The 16,374-nt window shown below is 38.9% G+C and overlaps 3 protein-coding genes across 3 annotated transcripts in view; 1 reads left to right on the top strand and 2 right to left on the bottom strand.

The window, feature by feature from the left end:
* Positions 1-16,374, bottom strand: part of LOC106415590 (probable disease resistance protein RXW24L) — an 88,610-nt gene that overhangs the window by 25,059 nt on the left and 47,177 nt on the right. The gene's annotated exons all lie outside the window — the stretch shown is intronic.
* On the top strand, positions 465-2,715 carry LOC125581999. Its single transcript, XM_048748360.1, has 2 exons — positions 465-601; positions 1,095-2,715. Exon 2 carries the CDS (start codon positions 1,098-1,100, stop codon positions 2,583-2,585), a length of 1,488 nt encoding a protein of 495 aa, XP_048604317.1. The 5' UTR covers positions 465-601; positions 1,095-1,097; the 3' UTR covers positions 2,586-2,715.
* Positions 12,625-15,890, bottom strand: LOC125582001 (probable disease resistance protein At1g59620). Its single transcript, XM_048748363.1, has 4 exons — positions 15,718-15,890; positions 14,797-15,558; positions 14,559-14,705; positions 12,625-14,425 (listed from the first exon to the last, which is right to left on the bottom strand). The coding sequence occupies exons 2-4, from the start codon at positions 15,095-15,097 to the stop codon at positions 14,091-14,093; spliced, it is 783 nt and encodes a 260-aa protein (XP_048604320.1). The 5' UTR covers positions 15,098-15,558; positions 15,718-15,890; the 3' UTR covers positions 12,625-14,090.

Below are 16,374 nucleotides of genomic sequence, written 5' to 3'. Positions count from 1 at the left end.
CTTCACAGATGCAAAACCCGAAGAAGGAACCAACATTCCTTTATCGGAACCTGATCTCGCCTAAGGACAACAAAATAGTCAGGCTCGCGACTTTAAACAAGCGCTGAGTGGGAGGCAACCCACATGGTTTGATTTTCTTTCTCTTTTGTGATTATGTTTTCTTGTGTGAATTGATTTTTGGTTGTGTTTTTAGATGATTTTCAGGCATGTATCACGATCAGGCAGAGATCGATCGATCCTAAAGAAACAGAACGGGCGATCCATGTAAGAGATCGGTCGATCCGGGTGAGGTGGAGCGGTCGATCTCAGGAGAAGATCGGTCGATCCGACGCGTATGGATCAGTCGATCTGAGGTAAGTATTGCCCGGTTTTATTTCACTTAATTTAAATCGGAAAACACCCAAAAACACCCAACTCGCGAAAATATCGATCAAAACACATATCATTTCATCTTCCTCTCCTCTCAAACTCTCTCAAACCTCTCAAGAACACCAAATTCGATTTCCATCATCTCTCATCCGATTTTTGTAATTCTTGGTGCTAAACTCATTAGTTTTTCAAGCTCTATCCGTTTCTACCATCAGTTTTCATCAAGACACAGGTATGACTCTCTAATTTTGGAATCTAAAATCGCCCTAGGGTTTGATGTTGGGGAATCTCCGAATTCTAAATGGAATGGCATCTAGGATGGTTTATTTGTGATGATTATACTCATGGGTTACCTTGATTGCCAATTTCGTGGGTTGAATTGAGATTTTAGAGAAATAATTTCCAATGGTCATAATGTTGATAAAAGTTCAAATTAAAACTGAAATTCTAATTGTTTGAATGAAATGCTTGAATATTCATGATGATTAACACTTTGCAGCATGATTTCTTTAAGCAATTATGAATTTGGAACTGAAAAATAAAAATTTTAATTTTGGAGTTTAATTGAAAAACGAAAATTGGAATGGAGTGTGATGTGTTATCTTGAGTTTTGAGAAGAGATGTGTGCTAAATTTTTACATGTTTAGGGGATTGATCAGAATTGATTTTATAAGAGTGTTTTTCTATTTGTCTCTTACTTGGGTTTTGATGAATTAATTTTGCAGATAATGCCTAAGAGACAGAAGAAGAAGGGTGAGCGTGGGAGTTCCTCGGTACAGACTGCTAGGCTCAGCACAAAGGGCAATTTCCGAAAGACGGATAGGTCTCATCCTGCGAATCGAGAGATAACCCAGCAGTGGGATATACATGATGATGATTTCTACGAGCAGATGAGGGGAGTGGAAATATGTCCGTCGCGCTTCGCTCACAGAGACACTACAGATGCATTGGGGATAACCGAGGATATTGAAGCCTTGTTCGAGAAGATTGGCCTGGGGTACATCTTCGATCTCCACTGTGATTGCTATGCTGATTTGACCAGGCAGTTCCTCGCATCAGCCCGCCTCTACCATCCTGACGAGGACAACCCGGTAGCTGATAAGGCGATGTTCTCCTTCATTGTGAACAGGCAGTTCCACTCCATGACCATCTTTCAGCTGTGCGACGTCTTTGGGTTCGGGAAAGGACGTCAATCTTGTGTTCCTGACTTCCCGGAACACAATGATTTCTGGAAATTCATCGCTTCAGGAAACTTCATCTCTCGAGAGGCCAAGCAAGCTAGAATTCGTAGCCCTGTTCTGCGATATGCAGTGAGAGTGATCAGCAGTGTTATCTATGGGAAGACAGAACCCGCTGCAGTGACAAAAGATGAGCTAGCTCTTCTGTTCATCGGGGCTGGACACCTATGGCCTCAGGGCGCAGACATTACCTATGTTAGCGGGAAGGACATAAACATAGGAGCTGTGATCGCGGAGAAGCTTGCGTACTTCAAAGTTTCAGACACGAAGAGATGTGGGTTTGGAGCGGTTATCACACGGATCTTAAGGCAATGTGGAGTGTTTCTTCCACCTTTTGACAGAGTGGTGGATAAGAAGGGGATGCATCAGAACTTTTTCGACATGAGAGCACTCATTAGCAGCCACTACCTCACCGGCCCTTGGCGAGGTAGCATCGACAAGTCAGCCCCTCATATCTACCAGTTCCATGACCCACAAGGGAGAGAGCAATTTGTCAAACTACCCTATACCGCCATCACCGAGCTGACTGATCCAGGTGCTCTCATATTTCTACCACCGCCTGCATTTCTCTGCGCCAGACCCGCGACACTGAAGAAGAAAGGAGTCGCATCATCATCGACACACCAGCAGGCACCACATGATGATATAGAGGAGGAGCCTGAAGATGAGGAAAGTCTTTTCCCCACGGATTTCACTCCGTATATGCTGCCACCAGCACCTCCCGCTACTGCATCCGCTGCTGAGATCAACGCTTGGTCCATCAAGAGCCATCAAACCAACAACTCCATACTGCTGAAGATGTGGAAGGGAATCTGCAACATTAAGAAGGGATGCGCATCACAGCCAGCTGTTTCTGGAGATAGCGATGACGACTCAGGCGCTCACGACACCGCTGCTGGACCTGAGGCAGCGGAGGACTCTGATGATGATGGAGCATTGGAGAGGCGCTCGAAGAGGCGCACTGACCGCAACGCCTGATCGGTAATCTCTCTTGGAATTATTTTCACACCGAGACGGTGTGAAGTAAGTCTGGGGGAGGATGCTACTTATGTACCATATTGCTATTATTTCTTTTATTTTCTTAGTTTATCGGATTTGCTTGTGTTTTAAAAACTCTCTACGTATTTTTATCAGACCCTGTGATGATTATTAGACTATTTCCTTGTGTGTTGTGCATTACATTTCATATTGGCCATTTTTCAGGACTGTTAGCGCAGACAAACCGAGGAACCACTTGACCAAACAACCTCTCCTTAAATCTTTTATCAAGTCTCGGTGAATTGTAATCGACTCAACTATTTTTGACCATTAATGAATTTAATTTCTTTTGACCAGGAATCAACATCAGGAAACGGTACACCATATACACATTCAGGATTTTCTTTACCACATTTTACCACTCTTTAATAATCCTGAATGGCCAGACTCATCAATAGTTTGGTACCACACCTACACCTTACCCTTTTATTTCATCTCCATGCATTCTTACACACTGATCATATGTGCATACATGTGCAAAAACAATGGAGAGATTAGGGTAGACATGGTTCATCCGACTGCTTAGGTAGGATCGGAACATTTAGGTGGTTAGACACGGACCTGTGTGTCTAGAGGTGTAAATAGAAAAATTGGGTGTTGTAAGTGTGTGATTGCATCGCAGTGTATATATTCGATTTTGGTTTGTATAAGTTTTCGTTATGAAATATATAAAAAAAAAAAAAAATCCAGATATGAATCGATTGATTACCACAAAACATTTGCAAGTAATCGGTCGATTCTAAAAAAAAAAAAAAAAAAAAAAAAAAAAAAAAAAAAAAAAAGAGTTCATGTTTATATCTCATTCAGTAGATTTGATTTAGACATTTTATTTTTATTTTGTGTACCAGAGATGATGCGTTGTTTAAATTTGGGGTTAGAGTTTGAGATTTGTTGGGTTTTGATCATTTGAGACTTGAGCAGTTCGAAAACGTGGTTATCAATATACTCGGTTTCTCCAGCGATTTTGCATAATGTTTTGCATTTTTTGTTATCGCTGATACCCACAAACACTTGAGCCTCACCTAATTAAACACTAAAACAGCCTCCCAAACACCGAGCCCGTTATACCTGATGGAGATATCTTTGGTGGAAAGGTCACGCCCTTTTTAATGAATGTAAAGAGTTGATTACTTGAAACTGAGACTTGCAGGTCTGAAATGTGGAAAGGTTTGCGCGGTCTTGGTGGGGATTTGGAATGAATTCCTTGACAGTCTCTGATTTAAGTGGTTAGCGAAATCACAAGGTAAGGTCTACTGAGGGTTAGTGAGCTCCCAAATTTTAATCCTCTTTACTTGAGGACAAGCAAAGATTCAAGTCTGGGGGAGTTGATATTCCGTGTTTTTAACGGTTTTAAACTCGTTTTGGAGCAATTAAATGGTCGGTTTTAATTAATGTTTTGGTCTATTTGATGCGTTTTGGTGTTCTTAAGTGTAATATGCAGGTTACTAGATAGCTTGCAAGAAAAGAACGCATTCGGGATTTATTCAGAAGCAAGATGGACCGAACAATGGACCGAATGAGAAGAATTGATCGCACAGGACATAGATCGACCGATCCATTGTCTGAGGATCGACCGATCCCACGCTCTACGGGCTCCACACGCACCAATGAGCTTTTCACTCCTTTTTACCCACTCCCCTCAATAATGGACGGAGGACTGGACTTTTGGGACTCAGAAAAGATTAGAGACGACCAAGAAGGAGATTGACAAGTTCTTGAGAGAGATTTGAGAGTTTTGTAACTTGTTTTGTGTAATTTGTGAAGATTTGTAAAGGAGTTCATCTCAAAACCATTTGGAGAAGATCTTCTGAACCTTTACTCTGTTTTAATACAATCTTATCATGTTTTCTTCATCAAAATCGTGTTGTTCTTGCTTAGTTATGTGTGAGTAGTCATCTAGTTGGGTTTAGGGGTTCTCATAGGGGATTTCTTGATGTTTTGATTCATAAAACGTGTGTAGACTAAGGGATTACGTTTTGGTTCTTCATCTAATGGATTTCTTACTGCTTGAACTGAATTGATCACTTAGTTCATGATATCAGATTGTTTGATGCACCGAAAGTGATTGTTTGAACTTCCGAAAATACTTTAGATGAGCAAAGTGTCCTTAACCCTCGGAAGTTGATGTTATTGCGCTTTGTGAACATATTGAACCTGTTCTTAATGCTTGTTTAGAAATTGAAACTCAGCGGAAGTTAGTGTGGAGATTTCTATAACATAGAGAATTAGCGCTATGGAAGTAGGTTAATTCTAATATCGTGTTTGAGTTCTAGACGGTTCTTAATATATCGCTGTGTCTGCCATTAATTGTATCTTGATTAAAAGAAATCTCTGAGAATTCCCAATGCCCAACGTTTGTTTTAAAATAGTTTTCAAATCGTTTAAATCATTTTTTTTTACAGCTTGTTTATGTTTTGTGACACTAAAGAAAATTAAATAAAAACCATCAAAAATATATCTTCGTTCGCTGTAGCTATTAACTTGTCCGCAACTCTACGTGTGATCATCGGTCTCTGTGGATTCGATCCCGCATTACTACTGCGTACTTTACTGTGCACTTGCAGTTAGATAATCGGGTTAAAACTCGATACATCAACTGCAAAACAGCAACTTGTCTGACATGAGAGATTTCGTGTCAACTTGGGTTATCAGAGAATAAAATCTTTACAACTACAACCGGCGACCGGCTGATTATGCTGATACACGAACAAGGTTAGAATGGTAATCTTACACTAGTTCATATGTACTAACCAAGATATCTCTCACCCTGTTTCTTGGACGAGATGTATATGCAGGTTTCAAGGTGAGATTTGGAGAGAAACGATGGGAATCATGGAAACTGGAACGGTATCAGGTAACTTGCCGAGCAAGGAGACGTTTGTAGTGCACTACCCTGGTTATCCATCATCTATCACCCGAGCCCTAGAGAACGAAAGCACTGGCTCATCGTTTGTTGTTTGAACACTACCTGTGGTTAAGCCTTTGAGCTTCTCTCGTGAAAAACTTACACCAAACCCCATCCGTTGGCGAATTGTTGATCTTATTCTCCTTTTCCATTGACGTTGTTTCCTTACCAACTTTTTGTCCCATTCAACAACTCAGTTTCGTAGAGCTCCTTAAATGTGGTCTGCTTTTTTTGAACAATTTTCCCAACGACGCAACATGTTGATCTTATTCGGAATCTTCTACACTGTGTTTCTTTTGTAGCATTGTTTTGGATTCATAGAGTTGAACCTTGCTAACACCTCTGTCATCTTAGAGAAATTAACAGATGTTGTGTGCTAGATAAACACCGTTGTTCTTTTGGGGGTCTATGTTCTAATCTAAACGTACTAATCTCTTACATGTCTCCCCTATATTGTGCTTCATGTTACGTACTTGTATTGTTTTCAGAGTATAATCTCAAAACCTTATAAAAAATTTCACTCATTCTATTTCCTGTTTCATACTTTTCAAAACCTTCATTTTCGATGTTGATTTGTCATTCGTTGGAGTTTATAGATATGATTTATTCTTCTTTTGCTTTTTGATTTGCTTATCTCAAAGATACAAGAAACAAACTTAAGCACAAGTGCGTCCATAAGCAGGTGAGATATATTGTAACCAAGATTTGTTTTTATATATTGTTGTATCTGGAAAGCAAGCAAACTGTTCTTTTCCATTATCTGCGTCCAAAACAACTTCGTTGAATGACTCTGGAGTAGAGCGCACGGCTCCAAACCAGAGGAGGGAACTGATACTGAAGAATTACTTTGGAGAAAGAAAGCAGATCGAAAGTCTCTCTGAATTTTTTTCTTCTTGCGTGCTCCATTTTGGTTCAGATTATATGAGCAGGACTGACAATCTTCAATCATTCCGGGTATAGACTACATTAAGGTTGCTGTTTTTTCACTCATTGAATCGTGAAATCGGAGAAGAAGTTGATTCTGAAGGGATGTACTAAAGTTAGCTGATACATATGGCCTGAAGCAGTCACAAGATATACATAACTCGTTAAAGCCTTATTAAAACTGCAACTACTCTACTATATCTCTCTCTCTTTGTCTTCTCTCCAGGTGATATTAAGCTCTATCCTTTGCTCTGACGTTTGGACAAATGAGGAAATCACGGCTGAAATTTCACTAGTCAAGGAAGAAATACTTGTCTTTGCTTCAGACACCATACAGAACATAAGCACAATCGTGTAACCAGCAGATTTGGATTTCAAAAATATCGCACTGTCTCTCTACAGAACATAAGCACAATCTCTGTATCTCTATAGACAAACTTAAAGCAGTGCAGGAGATCAAGTGTCCTCAGTTAGACACTTCGTCGAACAGCTTAACCGCGTCAGTGTGCCAGTATATTTCACTTGTAAAATCTATGTTTGCCACTATATCAAAGCAATTGGTAAAACACATATCATCAGAGACATTTCAACGAAATAGTCTAACTAAAGTGTACTTTAAGAAAATCCAAAGAAGTTGCCAAGAAGCTGATTCCTAGATAATATATACCTGATAGTCCGTAGCTGCTGTCTGACTCACTATTGCCGAGATCAATCATCGAATAATAACATAAGGGATGTGTTGGACTTTGTAATAATCTTTGCCTCCGTTCGACAGTCTCTTCTCCCATCTCTTTCCCATATTATAAAAGGCCAGACTCTTCAAAGAAGTGATGAATCGCAGCCCATCAGGAAGCTCCTTTAACTTTGGACAAGAGTCAATTGTGAGAGTATGGAGAAGGGGCATGGAGCCTTCTTCTACTATCCACTCTTCCCACTCCTCTAATCCATAAAAGTCAAGCTTCTGCAATTGAGGAAACCCACCCTTCGAGCAAACCATTCTCCTCCCACAGAAAGACTTTCTCTTTAATATAACCTATTTCAACTGAAGAAGCTTCTCTAAACAAGGCATTTGGGTCCTCTGTCAAACGACAACCACTTAGAGATATGGTTGTAAGGTGAGAAAGCAAGTATCCTTCCGACAATCTCAAATCGAATTCATCTCCCATATCATAAACAATCAGATCTCCAAGTTAGTGATGAATCGCAGCCTATCAGGAATCTCCTTTAATTCTGTGCAACACTCAATGCAGAGAGTATGAAGAAGAGGCATGACGCCTTCTTCTACTATCCACTCTTCCCACTCCTTTAATCCATCAAATTCAAGCTTCTGCAGTTGAGGAAACCCATCCCTTGAGCAAACCATTCTACTCCCACAGAAAGACTCAATCCATAATGCAACAACTTTCAAGTGAAGCAACTTCTCGAGAATAGGCATCGGATCCTCTGTAAAACGACAACCAAGTAGAGATGGTTGAAAGTTAAACTTGATTTGGATCACATTTTGGACTAACAATTCACTAATTATGCTTAGCCCAAGCTCAATATCTAGAATTATCTTCCACCTCCTTAGAATAAAAATCGAGATATTCTCATAGAATTATCTAGATAATTAGGATAAAAAATCTTAGATATTATGCTAAAATTCTCTAGATTTAGGATTAAAATATAAAAAATATTTTGTAATTTGGAGGCTATAAATACCTCCACTTTCCTTCATTTTGTATTATCAAGAAGTATTCAAGTTTGTAAGAAACTTTCAAGTAATAAGAAATCTTCTTAAGTTATAAAAAGCTTTCTTCTTCACACAAAACACATTTTTTTTCAAACACTTAAACACTTTCTCCATCTCTACAAAGTTTTTCATTCCAACAAAGTGGTATCAGAGCTATAAGTTCCTTTTGAAGATGGCAAATAGTGGTGTTCCCCTCCAAGTTCCATTGCTCACTAAGAGCAACTATGACAATTGGAGTCTTAGGATGATGGCTATCTTAGACGCACATAATGTGTGGGAAATAGTCGAGAAAGGCTTCAATGAACCGGAGAATGATGGTGGTCTATCTCAAACTCAAAAAGATGGGTTGAGAGATTCAAGGAAGAGAGACAAGATGGCTCTCTGTCTAATCTATCAAGGATTAGATGAAGATACATTTGAGAAGGTTGCTGGTGCAAGGACGTCCAAAGAAGCATGGGAGAAGCTTCAGACATCTTACAAGGGAGCGGAACAAGTTAAGAAGGTACGACTTCAAACTCTAAGAGGAGAATTTGAAGCATTACAAATGAAGGAAGGAGAACTCATCTCAGATTACTTCTCAAGAGTCTTGACGGTTACTAATAACCTAAAAAGAAATGGTGAGAAGTTAGATGAGGTGAGAATCATAGAGAAATTTCTTAGATCATTGGATTCAAAATTCGAGCATATTGTTACGGTGATTGAAGAGAAAAAAAGACTTGGAGACTATGACGATGGAGCAACTTCTTGGATCACTACAAGCTTATGAAGAAAAGAAGAAGAAGAAAGAATATATTGTGGAGCAAGTTCTCAAGATGAGAATTGATCTCAAGGAAGAAAGTGGCCGAAGCAATCCAAGACGTGGTGGCGGTCATTTCCGAGGACGAGGTCGTGGTGTAAATGGACGAGGTTGGAGACCATATGAAGACAACTTCAACCAAAGAGGAGAGAATTCATCAAGAGGTCGTGGAAGAGGAAACCCAAAATAAAGGTACGATAAATCAAGCATCAAATGCTATAGTTGCGGAAAGTTTGGACATTATGCTTCTGAGTGCAAAACTCCAAACAACAATAGAGTTGAAGAGAAGTCCAACTATGTTGAAGAACGGCACAAGGAAGAAGATATGCTATTGATGGCTTACAAGAAGGATGAACCAAATGAGGTTCACAAGTGGTACTTTGATAGTGGTGCAAGCAACCACATGTGTGGAAATAAAAACATGTTCGTAGAGCTTGATGAATCGGTGAAAACCAATGTGGCTTTGGGAGATGAATCGAAGATGGAGGTGAAAGGTAAAGGAAATATTCTCATCCGCTTGAAGAATGGAGATCATCAATTCATTTCCAATGTTTACTACATTCCAAGCATGAAGACCAACATCTTGAGCCTAGGACAACTCTTAGAGAAAGGTTATGAAATTCGACTAAAGGATAATAGCCTTTATTTAAGAGATAGTGCAAATAATCTCATCACAAAGGTGCCGATGTCAAGTAATAGAATGTTTGTCCTAAACATTCAAAATGACATTGCACGATGTCTCAAGATGTGCTACAAGGAGGAATCTTGGCTTTGGCATCTCAACTTTGGAAGCTTAAAGCTACTTTCCAAGAAAGAAATGGTGAAAGGCTTACCTTGCATCAATCATCCAAATAAAGTGTGTGAAGGTTGCTTACTTGGAAAGCAATTCAAGATGAGTTTTCCAAAAGAGTCGGAGACAAGAGCAAGAAAGCCACTAGAACTCATACATACAGATGTATGTGGCCCAATCAAACCAAGTTCACTTGGTAAGAGTAACTACTTCCTTCTCTTTATTGATGACTTTTCAAGAAAAACATGGGTTTACTTTTTGAAACAAAATCAGAAGTGTGAGAAAATTTCAAAAAGTTCAAAGCCCATGTTGAGAAGGAAAGTGGTCTTAAGATCAAGTCCATGAGATCGGATCGAGGAGGAGAATTCATGTCCAAGGAGTTTCTGAAGTATTGTGAAGATAATAGCATTCAAAGACAGTTGACGGTGCCAAGAACCCCTCAACAAAATGGAGTAGCGGAAAGAAAGAATAGGACAATACTTGAGATGGCAAGAAGCATGCTCAAGAGTAAGAAGCTACCAAAGGAGTTGTGGGCAGAAGCAGTTGCTTGTGCGGTTTATATATCAAACCGTTCTCCAACAAAGAGTGTTTTAGAAAAGACACCACAAGAAGCTTGGAGTGGAAGGAAGCCTGGAGTCTCACACCTAAGAGTCTTTGGAAGCATTGCTCACGCTCATGTTCCAGACGAGAAGCAGAGCAAACTAGATGATAAAAGTGAGAAGTATATCTTCATTGGGTATGACGCTAACTCCAAAGGCTACAAGCTCTACAATCCTGAAACAAAGAAGACAATCATTAGTCGGAATGTCATCTTTGATGAAGAAGGCGAATGGGATTGGAGATCAAATGATGAAGACTACAACTTTTTTCCATCCTTTGAAGAAGAGAACGTGGAGAAACCGAGAGAAGAGCCAGCTACACCACCAACTTCACCAACAACAAGTTCTCAAGGAGATGAAAGCTCAAGTGAAAGGACTCCACGTTTTAGAAGTCTACAAGACATCTACGACGTAACCGAAAATCAAGACAATCTTACTCTATTTTGTCTATTTGCGGATTGCGAGCCTATGAACTTTGAAGAAGCCCAAGAAAAGAAGTCATGGAGAAGTGCAATGGATGAGGAAATCAAGTCGATTCAAAAGAATGATACATGGGAGTTAGCTTCATTTCAAAATGGACACAAGGCAATTGGTGTAAAGTGGGTGTACAAGGCAAAGAAGAACTCTAAAGGAGAAGTTGAAAGGTACAAGGCAAGATTGGTGGCAAAAGGCTATACTCAAAGAGCTGGGATCGACTATGATGAGGTATTTGCTCCAGTTGCTCGCTTAGAAACGGTTAGACTAATCATTTCATTGGCGGCCCAAAAGAGTTGGAGGATACATCAAATGGATGTAAAATCAGCCTTTTTAAATGGAGACCTTGAAGAAAAAGTCTACATTGAGCAACAAGAAGGCTACATAGTCAAAGGAGAAGAAGACAAAGTCTTAAGACTGAAGAAGGCGCTTTATGGATTAAAGCAAGCACCAAGAGCATGGAACACTCGGATTGATAAGTACTTCAAGGAGAAAGGCTTCATCAAGTGTCCATATGAGAATGCACTTTATATCAAAACTCAAAACAATGATATATTGATTGCATGCTTATATGTTGATGACTTGATATTCACTGGCAACAATCCGATTATGTTTGAAGATTTCAAGATGGAGATGACAAAGGAGTTCGAGATGACCGACATTGGACTAATGTCATACTACCTTGGCATTGAAGTAAAGCAAGAAGAAAATGGAATCTTCATTACTCAAGAAGGCTATGCAAAAGAGGTGCTTAAGAAGTTCAAGATGGATGACTCAAATCCAGTTTGCACGCCAATGGAATGTGGAGTCAAGTTGTCAAAGGAAGAAGAAGGAGAGAGTGTGGATCCAACACTCTTTAAGAGTTTGGTTGGAAGCTTACGATATCTAACGTGCACAAGGCCCGACATCCTACACGCAGTTGTAGTTGTGAGTCGATACATGGAGCATCCAACAACAACTCATTTCAAGGCAGCCAAGAGGATCCTACGCTATATCAAAGGTACAATCAACTTTGGCTTGTATTACTCCATTTCTGACTATTACAAGCTTGTTGGATATAGCGATAGCGATTGGGGTGGAGACGTAGATGACCGGAAAAACACAAGTGGCTTTGTGTTTTTCATTGGAGAAAGCGCTTTCACATGGATGTCAAAGAAGCAACCAATAGTCACTCTTTCTACTTGTGAAGCGGAGTATGTGGCAGCTACTTCATGTGTTTGCCATGCTATTTGGCTATGAAACTTGCTAAAGGAGTTGAACCTACCACAAGAGGAGCCAACGAAGATCTTTGTGGATAACAAGTCGGCAATAGCATTGGCGAAAAATCCAGTTTTCCATGATCGAAGTAAGCACACCGACACTCGTTATCACTACATTCGAGAATGTGTTACTAAGATGGATGTAGAATTGGAGTATGTGAAGACAAATGATCAAGTACCTGATATCTTCACCAAGTCACTCAAGCGATAAGACTTCATCAAGATGAGGAGCTTACTAGGAGTAACCAAACCAAGTTTAAGAGGGGGGTGTTGAAAGTTAAACTTGATTTGGATCACATTTTGTGCTAACAATTCACTAATCATGCTTAGCCCAAACTTAGCCCAATATCTAGAATTATCTTCCCCCTCCTTAGAATAAAAATCTAGATATTCTCATAGAATTATCTAGATAATTAGGATAAAAAATCTTAGATATTATGCTAGAATTCTCTAGATTTAGGATTAAAATATGAAAGATATTTTGTAATTTGGAGGCTATAAATATCTCCACTTCCCTTCATTTTGTATTATCAAAAAATATGAAAGTTTTTTACAAACTTTAAAGTAATAAGAAATCTTCTTAAGTTATAAAAAGCTTTCTTCTTCACACAAAACACTTTCTCTTCAAACACTTAAACACTTTCTCATCTCTACAGAGTTTTGCATTCCAACAGAGATATGGTTGTAAGGTGAGAAGGAAAGTATCCTTCTGACAATCTCAAATTTGAATTCATCTCCCATACTATTAATAATCAGACACTCCAAGTTAGTGATGAATCGCAGCCCATCAGAAAGCTCTTTTAATTTTTCGCAATATTGAATATCGAGAGTGTGAAGAAGAGGCATAGAGCCTTCTTCTACTATTCACTCTTCCCACTCCTCTAATCCCTCAAATTTTAGCTTCTGCAATTGAGAAAACCCATCCCTTGAGCAATCCATTCTTCCCCCGCAGAAAGATCGAGATTGTAAACTAATATCTTTCAAGTGAAGCAACTTCTCTAGAATAGGCATTGGATCCTTCTTCAAACGAGACTGCTTAAGACTTATGGTTGTAAGGTGAGAAGGAAAGCGTTGCGCATCAGGTAACCTTGGCATATATATCTCCAACTTGAGCTCTTTGAGATTAACAAAATCCCAAACAAATCCTTCTTCATCATCATTCGTGGGAGTATAAAACTTCTTGTCGTTATATATTGTAAGACCCTCCAAGTGTGAAAGCTTACTTAGAGATGAAGATATATAGAATTTCCATAGTATACTTCTCGTCTCTAATAAAGATAGAGAGAGATCTGAGCCGCGTCATACCCTTCAGATCCGTCTCTCCCATATTTTGTGGAGAAACACTCCAACGTCTCCAGCTTGACCAGATTTCCCAATTCCAACTTTGTCTTATCATCTAAGCTCATCGGCAAACACAAGAATGTCAACTCTCGCATCTCTTTCAAGATATTGGGCATGTCGAGTACAGTGGAGAAGCAAATTACATCTAGGTTTAAATAGAGCAGCTTCTTCAGATTCCGCATAGAAGCAGGCAGTTGAGTTACATTTGTCCACACTAAACTAAGATATCTCAAGTGGATGAGCTTCCCGATGCTAGAGGGTACCTTCCCTCCTTTAAAATCCACATAAGAGAGATCTAACACTCTCATCAGCTTATGCCTTGTAAACAATAAACTTGTTGCCTTCCATCTTCTGCACTCGATAAACAAGAGAGTTCTTAGGCTTGGATTCTTCACCTCCGTGTCGAAACTAAATGCTTCACCGGGACAACGTACAACAGCAAGTCTGCGAGATTTACAAGGAAATTTCGACTTTGCAGTTGATGTGTCAATGGTTTGTACAAAATTCTCTTCTTCAGCTTTGAGTAAACAAAGTTCTCTCATCTTGTCATGCAACCGAAGTGTTTCAAATCTTGAAGTATCAACGTCTCTTTTAGAAATAACCATGTGTCTCTTCACCAATTCCTCTATGTATCCATTTGCAACCTCTTGAATGCCGCTCCATTGAAATCCATTGGCCTTTGTATTCCTTCTGCAGCCCAGTAATAGGACAGTTTCTTTGTATTTATCTCATAATCTTCTGGAAAACTAGCAAGGTAAAGGAAGCAATGCTTCAAATAAGCAGGCAGCTCTTCGAAACTCAGATTCAAAACATCGTAAACCTCTGTATTGATATTTCCGTCGTCAAAGCCAGTCCCTCTAACGATGGGAGCTTTAATATTCTCACGTATCGTTTTCCACTGTCGCAATGTGTAGTTCTTACGTAACATCCCGCCTAACACCTTAATAGCCAGTGGTAGACCTCCACAATGTTTAAGCATCAGTTACAAGAATGTTTGAAAGGATCATATGTCTTGCAGATATTGTAGTCATTTTTCTTTAATTTACTAGAACAGAAAAAAAAAATCCAAAGTAGGCCGTCCTTGAAAACTTACCAGCTGTTTCTTTAATAGGAAATGCTAGCTTTTGAAAAAGATCCCAACCTTCTTCAAAAGTTAGGCATTCTGGTTTGAAGGTGACACATTGTTTATCAGCATGTAATGCCACTTCCTCATTGCGAGAAGTAAGTAAAACCTTCCATCCTGCAACACATTTATATTTTTCTAATGTTTCATGATCAAATCTTGAGTTTTTAAAAACACAGCCTAACGTATGTAAGATAAGGATGTTCACCTTTTTTTGGCAGAAACACATGCTTGATTAGGTTCCAATCTCCTTCGCTCCATATATCATCAATGACGATCAAAGCCTTTTGTGTTTCAAACACTCGAACAATCTTCTCTAGAAGTTCGTCTTCCATCATCTTTGAAACATCACATTCTGGCCTGATCAGTTGTCGCAAGATTGTCTGCCAGACACACTTCCTTTCAAACTGTTGTGAAACACACACCCAAGCTAATCCTGGAAAATTAGTTTTTATTGTCTCATGATTGAAAACTTTTCTTGCAAGTGTGGTTTTACCAATACCGCCCATCCCAGTTATGGAAACCACTTGGCTGCTATCCTCCTCCACCAAATAGCCAACCAATCTTTCAACACTTCTCTCTAACCCAACAAGATGGTCTTCGTCACTTAGATATCCTCTTACTTATGGTTTTCATATCAAACCCAAGCACCATGCTTTTCACAGTGACATATGCAAATCTTTTCACGCTACTGCTGCTTGATTCTCCGAGTTCTTTCTTCAGAAGAAAGGTTTCGACGATATCTTCTGCATCCAAAACAATTTCTTTGATGTCTTTGATAACTTTTCTCACCATTTCACTTGAATGTTTCTTGGCCTCCGCATCTTTCAAAAAGCACCTTAACGTATCCACATCATTTTTTAATCCCTCGAACTGCTCTTCAACTCCTTGAAATTGCTTAGTTTCTCGGACAAGGAGGTTCCAAAGCCTCTCTACTGCAAATGGTAAAAGTGCCTCAGCCATAAGTCTCCTGCTCAAACATAAAATAAGTAATCAATAATCGCTAGAGTAAGATCCTTGAGTTCATAGTCATGATAATATTTTTTCCTGCAAATTATATTTAATTTATGAAAGATATGAACAATTGAGATGAAATAAACATGTGCAGAATACAAAAATAAAAAATCACCTCTTGCAAATCGCTCTTCGTCGAACTGATCTGTATAAAGAAAATATGTGAATGTGTTTTAGTTAGAACGCAGCTGAAGACCTATTCCTATTACAAAGAGTTGATTATTCTGAGTCAACACCGACACAAACCAGCTGTATTCACAACGATGAGTGAATCTATTGTAGCCACTTCCATTTTGGCACAAAAGATAAGGGGATAGTTAGTACGTAGGGCCTAATAGTACGAGTTTGTTGTATTACAATCTTGTGTGTCTAATGCAATAAAAGCTGTAACATTTTCTTTAAACGCTGTCAAAAGTTTTAATCTTATTAAAATAATTTATAGTTAGTGTTAAGATTGTTGATGTTGTATATAAAGTTAAATGTAGGAAATAGCATAGAAAATATCATAGAAGCCTGTAACATGGAACACTAGAAATAAAAGAAGCAAAAAAGGAAAAACAAAAGAAAAATTAAATAAATTTAGGAAAAGTGATAATAAGACACAGAATATGTTCATATCATGGTTTTGTAAGCATATTGATATTTACGTGTATAAGTAAATGTTGATAGTCTATTTAAATGATACGTGTTATGTTTATTAGTTTATATCATTTTAAAAGTGAAAAGGTGAGAGTTCATTATAAATAATTCGATAGACAAGCTTTCAAAAATT

This window comes from Brassica napus, chromosome C2 (assembly GCF_020379485.1).
Source record: "Brassica napus cultivar Da-Ae chromosome C2, Da-Ae, whole genome shotgun sequence".
In the NCBI taxonomy this organism is placed as follows: Eukaryota; Viridiplantae; Streptophyta; class Magnoliopsida; order Brassicales; family Brassicaceae; genus Brassica; species Brassica napus.
This window is presented reverse-complemented; position numbering and strand designations above follow the sequence as displayed.